Source organism: Plutella xylostella, chromosome Z (assembly GCF_932276165.1).
Source record: "Plutella xylostella chromosome Z, ilPluXylo3.1, whole genome shotgun sequence".
Lineage (NCBI taxonomy): Eukaryota > Metazoa > Arthropoda > Insecta > Lepidoptera > Plutellidae > Plutella > Plutella xylostella.
Window position 1 is genome coordinate 2,435,168 of NC_064012.1, and position 9,525 is coordinate 2,444,692.

Below are 9,525 nucleotides of genomic sequence, written 5' to 3' on the forward strand. Positions count from 1 at the left end.
AAAACTAATATTGATAAGTGGTACCTATATTATTCTAAATAATTTTTACATTAAACTGATTTCCAAAGTAAGTACTATGCCAAATTGAGCAAAATTATAGAATCTACTTTGTTACAAGTGTAACATAAATAAGTTATTTTTAATAACTAAAATTATAGTAAGATAAATATACTTATCATAAATGTTATTGGAATGTCGACGCTTACAATAAATATTAAATAATTACTAATGGTGCCCTAAATGCTTAATTTTAGGTAACATGATTTACTTAACATAAACTTGAAGTTGCCGTCTTAAATCATAAAGGTTTTAGACCAAGCACGGTAAAAAAGCATGAGGACCTTTTTTCCAGATATCAGCAACTTTGTCGATTAACTAAAAACAAAGTTAAAAATCCGTTCTTACAAAGTTTGCATGTTCCTAAATGCTTGATTAAATATTAACGGACACCAATAGGCAAAATTTGTTATTAAAAATATTAAATAACTTATTTACATTTGGCTTCGTTGAAATTAAATGCAAAAAATAAAGACTAAAAGAGGTATTTTAGTTTTAAAATCAGATCTCTCAAAATTCGCATAGCAGTTGGTAAATTTGGAAGACTTCGCATTGCTAGACGCTTTTAGTCATGCCATCTCAAATAAGTACCTAATATTAAAGCAAAATACAGATCTTGAGTACATTAAAATATACATAGTTAAGTACCGTTTTAAATTATACAATAGTGAGGCTGATTCTTTAGTATATGTTTATGTGCTCTACACATGAAAAAGACATAAGTATGTAGTAAAAAACTCAGATTTAATTTCTCTATCACGAGGTAAGAACAGCACTAAATCATACCTCTAGATATAGAGGCAGAATCAGCCTAAATATTTCCATTACTTATTTAAGAAAATTCAGTTAAGCAGTACTTAACTACTAAACATCTTGTGATTGTCTGTTACATAAGTACAGCTTAAATGTTCTCAAATCAGAAAATGGGACTGCCACTATACTACTATTTTTTTAAATGTATTACTGCTTTATTCAATAGTAAGTCAGCAATTTGCTATGTACTGAACCCAAAATAGTCTTCAATATTATGTACTACTAATGCAAGAAATAAACTTGTCAAAAGGATACTGGCATCTCGCTATGTTTGACGAAATACAAAGTTTTGGTTGGAGTGCTGCCATGCAATCGGTAAGTTTAATTCAACAAGATAGAGTCGTGGTTCGCGCTTCAAAATATCGTTTTCGTGACCTTAGAAAAGAGTTACAAAAAGAATTTACAAAGATGATACAACATTTCATGAATTAAATATACCGATAGCATGGCAGCTTACCAATCGAATCAAAAATAGATGGTAAGGCCTGAGCCACGACTCAAGCCTTAGGGTGCTTACATAGAGAATCGGGTTCCCTGTATCTACCTGTACCGGTAACCTGATTATGCGAAAGCGCTCACTGGCAGATTTTAAAATCCGGGAAATGCTCCGTTGAGCGCTTTCGCATAATCAGGTTACCGGTACGGGTAGATACAGGGAACCCGATTCTCTATGTAAGCACCCTTACGGAATAATCGGGATTTCATATAGCCTATCATACTATCTGACATAGTGCAGCCAAAGGGTATATGATGTTTCGCTGAGTACTGCGAGTTAGTGGTGGCGCGGACTTACGGGGGTTAAAACATCAAACCTAATCGCCATTAGCCTTGATAGGCTCAGAATTATCCTTCTTATTCCTTCGGTTCCTCTTGTGTTTGCTGTTGGACAGTATTTCGTAGGCCTGCTGTATTTCCATGAACCGTTCTTGTGCGGCGCGGCGCTGAGCTTCGTCCTTCACTTTGTCAGGGTGGTGTTCGCGGGACAGTCGACGCCATGTTGACGTGATCTCTTGTTGTGTCGCTTCCGGAGTCACGCCGAGGACCTGGTGTGAAGATGTTGGCAACATGAATAAATTGTCATTGCCTGCCAACAAGGCATAGATTTAAAAAGTAAAATAAAAAAGAAATGCACGACAAGTTGTACCAAGCGGCGAGTTTCATTTTTTCTCCTCACTCAATTAAAACCAGCAAATAGCAGTAAATACTGTTTTCTTCAGAAGTGAGGGATAAATTAGTATCTTTATCACCTAATTACAATTAATTTAATTGGTATACAATGTATGTAAATGTTACATTGCAACTTGATGTTATGTGTCTGAAGGATGGCATCAGAAATTTGGTAATTTGAAAGACAGGGTATACGTATACCGATACATGTCTTTAAAAAAACTAGAAGGTGAAGTAGATTAGAGGAGGACTGAACTGTTGAAGAATCGATAAACGTTGTAAGTAGATGAGCTCACGAGTGTCACCTCCACTGATTGTGTATTCTCGCTACTAACAAGATTTAATAGGTATTACAAAATGTATATTTTTGTCGTAAGCCTTACGTAAACAGTCTGGTTAAACACGGAGATATTAAAGCATAACACTACACACAAGACATAAGCAAACAATTTCAATAAGTTTATACCTACGCAATCCATATGGCATCAATTAAAAATAAAACAAAATCTACTTAATTGGTGTTTTATCTATTTTACGCACATCGTGAATTCTAACTTACAAAATAGCACTTTTTTGCCCTTAGAAATTCTAAGGGCAAAAAAAGTGCAATTCTGCTAATGTGCATATGAAATTCCGTGCAGGTTCTAGATATAAATATTCAAATATGCATTTGGTTAAAATACAAACCTATATTCTTGTGAGCAATGTTTCAAAACGTATGATTCAAACATAAAACTACACACAAAGTAAACGTATCGTAAAAATGACCGTGTAATCGATTCGAATTCAATTTTATTTCAATATGCATGATAATGATATATTACTTAAGTACTAATAAAACGAAAATAAATTCGACTTCAAATAGGTCTTATAAAACCGTTCATTCAATTCGAAATTGGTCAAATTCACTCATACGCCATAGATACCTCAAAGACAGTTGCTTTGTATTTCTTTCTATCTTGCGACTTGTTAGGTGGCATATAATCTCTAGAATTATTTGGGGGCACATCTGACCCACTTTCTCTGACGTCATCCGGGAATTGGAAACCTCTGTAGAAATTCTCCTAAAGACACAATAATGTAATCTTAAACGTTTGTTTATTTTGATACATAATAAATCCAAATATTTTAAAATCCACATTATTATTTTCTTTATAATCACCCTGTTAGGAATATGTTACGACAGTTAGTTGGCATAAGCATGCATGGCTCTAATATTAAGTAAGTATCAATATTATAGTTTTTTTTTTACCAATCGACTTCTTTGGCTCTCTCACTTTCCGATATTGACAAAGTGAGAAGGGTCATTGTTACGACCAATAGCAACGCAGAAAAACAATTTCAGTACTCGTTTCATAGAAAAATAGACTAGGTATAGTAACTTGACTTACCCTGTAAGCGTTTTGTTCGCCGTGTGGATCAGAGAGGTCTATGATCTGTTTCCACACCTCGTACCAGCCGTGGTGTTGAGCGTACAAGTAGGTCTCGTACATGGCCTGTTTCACATCCAACCACCTGAGAAGTAACCACATGTTCTAAGTTATAATGGCCTTATAAATTAACACCTAAAAGTGCATTTGTCACACATCGAGCGAGTCACAAAATAATATTGTTCCACACAGCCCGCAAAAACAATGTCTGTACATATAAACGAACCTTCAAAGAGAAGTGAATAGCTCCGTTCAGTGGTTCAATCTAGGACCCAAGTATATATATGTACTTAGTTCTATGTTTGATAGATGGCTCTGGACTTTCCCATCTTCTCCGTAGAACATAAGAGCCTTTTTTCCGAATGGGGAGTAGTGTACTTGGCTTTCGTTGAGAATATTTTCATTTGACAATAAAATAAATCAGAATTTTCAAAGTATGAATGAAAATATGCTCTGTAACACTTACCAAGGGCTGGTAAAGAAGTGATGGATGGCCTCATAGACCGGCACTTCGTCTCCCTCACTGTCGGTGATTGTACCGTGGAAGTACAGGTAGCCGCACCACAGCGACAGGTACAGGCAAGCGCAAACTCCTAGCACTGCCAGACGCCTGGAAATAACAAGTCATTTATTAACAAAGGTCCCATTCGGGTGAGGCTGGCAATAACACCCAGATTAGAGTACGACGCAGAAGTAGTGATTCATTGTCATATTTTGTGAAACCGAAGATTAAAAAGCAGGTAATAGGGACTAACAGGTAATCCAAGATTTTTCTTAAGCAAATCCGCTAGTGCTCATGCAGTAATTTCGTTACAGGAACCGTAATCACTGTAATCTATTTAAATCCGACATCTGATAGCAGCATCTTAGGTTTCACTATCAGGGCTAACTACTAATTCTTTATAGAGACTTCTAGGAGTGTGGTACTCCGCACCGCTTATGCTTCATACTTTTCGAAGACCACTCACTTCACAACCCCTTGCTTCTTCCTAGGTGTGCGTCTCCAGTCCTTGGACAGCCAGTCGAACGCGAGTCCGGAGGCCAGCACCATCACCGTGAACCAGATGCTCTCGTCGAAGATGTAATAGCGGACGGGGTAGGCCAGGTACGCCGCCAACACAGGCCACTTCAGCGACCCTTGCTCGCGCCCGATGTTGCCCACTGTCCACACGCCTGGGGATTGGTCATTGAAATTACATTCAAAGATAGATTTTAAGATTATGTGTCGATTAACAAAATATCAGTCTACATTTCACAAAGGCTTGGTTGCTATGGAGAATAAAATGTTGAAGGAATTTGGTGGGGTAGTGGTTAGGGATTATTGGATCTTAAAATGAGGATGGCTGAGGACAGAGTGCCAGCTTTAACCAGAGGATAAAAGGAGGAGACAGAGGCCCCCCCCAATGTAACAAATAACTCTTAAATAGTACAAAGAGTATTTACCCAGAGCGGCCACAAATGGTATGAGGTAGTTGAGATATCTGAAGTTGATGCCCCACACCTCATCAGGGGGCACCGCCAGCATCATCATCTGAGCCCAGGAGTAGCCCACCATCAGCATACCCGTGAACCGGTTCATTGAGAACGGAGGCTGAAAACGTGTTTTATAAACACATTTATCCAATAACTTGGTGGCAAAATACAATAAAATTTCAAAAGTAAACATAATGACAAAATTATGTAATGTGGAGATTTGGTACTGTGAAATTAATAATGAATCACTTTCGAATGTAAAATGGATATGATTTGCTTGGTGTTAGCTTTCAACAATTGTCTTTCCATGAATGAGTTTGAGGGAATGTGGTAACAAGATAGTGATCAATGTTATTTGTAAATAAGACCCAGCAGTTAGCAAGACTATCACCAGCTTTATTTACAAATTGATTCACCTATAGTACCTATAGCTAGCTGTAACATCTCATTTAATGCAGTATAACATATTGATTCACACTGGGAGGTCACTCTCTAAATCAACGAACAAGAATTTGTTCTAAGTGCAGCGCTAACCACAACCCTATTGATTTGAGTTAAGCATACCAATTGCATAACAGCTCTTGTCCATTCATTTGGTAGTGACCCTACAATTTTTTGAGTGTAACAAAGGTTAGCAATTCACATGTTACAGATACATAGAGGACCCATGAAATCTTGATCAACATAATTATATATATAAATAAACTTGTAAAGAATAGTGATAGAATATTATTGTCTTCATTGGTAACCAAAATAGCAAAAGAGACAAAATAACAATGACCAATAGCTGTTTATCTACATTGGTAATGAATGGTGCAGTGAAGCTGAGATGCAGAATAAATGTATTTCATGAATCATTAGCATAATCTGAAAGCAGTTAGATGAAAAATTAAGGATCTAACTAAAGTATTACCTTCAAGCCCTTATTTCTGGATAAAAGGAGAACAGCTTTAAAAGAAGAAAAGCAATTAGATACATAATAAATATAAAATAACACAAGATAAACTATGTATTAAGTATATAAAATAAACCCAAAACCTTTTATAAAAAAGTACATTTAAAATATTTACTTTAAGTATACTTTTATTAAATATCTATTTTATTAATTATACCACAAAATTATATTCATATTTTACAAAATCAAAAGGTATTAAGATCTCTACCTCTGGAAATGACTGTAAAAGTATTAAATTAAGCATTTTGCTAAATGATGTATGTACAGTTATGCCACGGTCTGCATAACTAACCAAATTAAACATACGTATACCAATACCATTTCCCGTAGTTAAATACAATTATTAATGTTGTAAAATTATGCTATCCATCATAAAGTATTAAAAAACTACATTACACCTGCATGACACTATTTGACCTACTTTACTTACTTTCTTGTTCTGCTTCATCTTGGTCACCAGCCAGGCCATGTAGACGGGCTCCTCGTTGGCATCTCGAACGTAGCGAGGTATCCTGAAGACTTCTCCCAGCCAGCCCACCCCAAACCCTCCGAGGGTGCTCCACCAAACAAACGCATGTCGATCCCGCCTCAAGTAGAAATGGTGAGTCCCAAGTATGCCACCGAACAACCAGAACACATACGCCCAAAATACAGACTTTTGACTCGGTATACTATCTCCGGTTGCTGACATTTTCAATGATTTCTAAAATATTTATGTGTGTCGTGTAACCGTACTTTTTACTCAAGTAGATAAAGGTCGATTAAGCAACTGTTTTACAAACAGGTCACTTTAAAAAGTGCTTACGTGGAAGAAACTTCTTTCCGTGATCATCAGGGATTATTGCTGTATTGCACAATTTATTTAAAAACATGAATTAAAAGTTTTACCGTGCCAGCAAGTGAAAATGAAAACTTTTCTGACGCTCGCTTGTCACTGTCAAATTGACATAACTTGGTGACGTTTCGTTTTCGTTTTGTTGGCACTTTATGCTCACTCTACAATCAGTCGCGTTGGAGTTGTATGAATTGAATACACTGTACAGTGTACAGTAAAGTGGATAGTCGGGCAAAAAGGGAAAATTTATCGTATTTTGTTTGTCACAATAGTGCTCTTAAACCTATTTTTATTTTATCCTATTCATTTATGAGATTAGAGCCAACGGAAAATATTAATTAGATGACGTAAGTAGTTTCAAGAAGTAAGCAAACCTATGCCCGCAGCTCTTTCAATCCATAATCCGTACTCCAGTGAATTAACACCCATATTGCCTTAAAAAATTATTAGGTACTACTGGATCGCGAGCTAAATTAAATCATAGGTATTGTTTAGAATAGATTTATTGTTAACATTGAATAGGTATTTTTTTCTATCAAGCATATAAATATATATTTCTTGGAAAACCGATGAAAAGCTTCAGCAATAAGAATAACTGGTTAGTGGTAAAACGAGGGTAAAACCTATAATTTGACATTAACATCAGGTATAGTGCCACAATCTTATCTGTTCCGGTGGCGACTTCGCTGTGGTCGAATCCAGTGATGCCATCGATTAAATTTTGCCTATTTCTGGTTTAAACGACAATGCATTTCTGCTATTACCTATTGTTATAATTAGGTACATTCATAAGTATAGATAAATCAAAATATAGGGTCGGTAGTAAATGAAAGAGGATATAATATATCAAACGACATTTGTTGTATGGAAAATTTGTCCACGGCGAACAGAAATAAAATTAGTTCTGATTATGTTCTGATATAGGAGATTAAATCTAGATTACAATGGTAGGTATAGGTAATATATGTGGTTCGTGGGAATACGACTTAAAAAAAACTATTAATTATTATTTTTGAACACTTTATTTAACATTTTTAAAGTAAATAGAAACAAGAGCATACAATTAAAAGAAATTCAGACAGTGTGCAAAGGTTAATTCATCATCATCACGACCCATCACGTCCCCACTCAGCAGTGGGGACCAGCGGGCACGGGTCTCCTTCCAAAGGCTAATTGCCAAAAAGCAATTTCTTTCAGCCAACTCTTGATAGGTTGGGAAAACAATGACATGTCATAAATCATCATTATTTCGTCTAAAATCGCTGCAGGTGCGAGAAATTCTTCTTGGTATACTGCATAAGATTTAAAGTATCATGTCATGTCCTCACACCTGTAATCAAAGAAAAATAAAGATTATATACTTTTCATCACGAGTATCACGACTATTCACGACCCATCCCGTCCCCACTGCTGGGGCACGGGCCTCTCCGCTCTCGGGAAAATATTTAATAAAATTACATGGAGTATATGGGTAAAATTATTCGTCATATTTGGCAACACTAACCTGTAGCTGCTGCAACTCGTTCTTCCAATTTTTCAAACGGAATTAAAGGCGCCTGAATATGTTATTCTTCCTGCATAAAAGCCAATATATATAGTACTACTTTTCTTGCATCACATTACAGCGCTTTTGGCATTATTTCACCCAGAAAATCACAAAACAAATTAAATAACGTAGCGTCAGCCTCTTCGCAGAAATTGACAACTCAAATAACGCACAGAGTATGAAATGACGTTTGACAATGACGTCTCGTTAGTTGCACATTTTGACCACCGGAACAGATAAGATTGTGGCACTATATAGTGCCCAAGGACTTTGAATTATAACAGGACTGAGTACTGCCAAAATTTTAATTACTTAAACACGTCGTAAGCTGTTGTAATAAGATTCAATTTGGCAATCAACGTTTCAAGAGCCAAAACGAGCCGAGCGAGATAGCTAGATTAGAGGCCGTTTGTCCCTTACTAACGCTTGCCATCCCAAAAAAAACGTGATAGTTGGTAGAAAATATTTGATTTGATTTGAATTTAAAATGTTAGATTTTTATTTCAAACAATGATTTAATTATCATACGAACTCTAAGCATAACTTATAATTAAATAATAACTTTAAACTTACTAATAAGATTAAAGTTATTATTTAATAAGATATTATTTTGTATCGTACCTCATAATAATACCTTATATATACAAAGTCCTTGATAGTGCCAGAAACTTATCCTGTTCCGGTGACAGCTCACGTAAATGTGTAATATTTCTTCATTTTATAAGATTTTAAGTTTGCCAGTAGTGGTAATTAGCTCTTGTGGTTTCAATAAACCCATTTAATCTATAACAATATATAATTCATTAGTAAATAATGAGATATAGATCAATTTAGTTCGCTCTCACCGGAACAGATAAGTTTGTCGCACTTAACAGCTGAACTATAAAGTCCAAATAAATGAGGGCACTGCTATCTACCATGTATAACGTGACCATTTTTTTTTGTCAAAGCAAGACACCTGCGGAATTTCATATCCCTCAAAGATACATATATTATCTTTCATTCTCATGTTCTTATCTTTTCGCTCAGTTTGCTCAGTGCATCAATTGAAAATTCAATCCCTACGATGAAAGAGTGAAATGTGAAAGAGATGCATGAATGGTGAATGACAATTTTTTTATATTTATTTAATAATCTTGTAAAGTTGGTATATTTAGGATACCTAAGTACTTACTTACTGTGTTTTTATAAATATACCAGACGGGTACACTACATAAATCCGAATTACTTTTTTACGAATATGAAAATA

General features: G+C 35.5%; 1 protein-coding gene across 1 annotated transcript; it reads right to left on the reverse strand.

The window, feature by feature from the left end:
* Window positions 1-1,613: 1,613 nt before the first annotated feature.
* On the reverse strand, window positions 1,614-6,833 carry LOC105385449 (dnaJ homolog subfamily C member 22). The gene is made up of 6 exons (XM_011555834.3): window positions 6,326-6,833; window positions 4,911-5,058; window positions 4,436-4,640; window positions 3,934-4,077; window positions 3,429-3,552; window positions 1,614-1,913 (listed from the first exon to the last, which is right to left on the reverse strand). Exons 1-6 carry the CDS (start codon window positions 6,584-6,586, stop codon window positions 1,683-1,685), a joined length of 1,113 nt encoding a protein of 370 aa, XP_011554136.1. The 5' UTR covers window positions 6,587-6,833; the 3' UTR covers window positions 1,614-1,682.
* Between the last annotated feature and the right edge of the window lie 2,692 nt (window positions 6,834-9,525).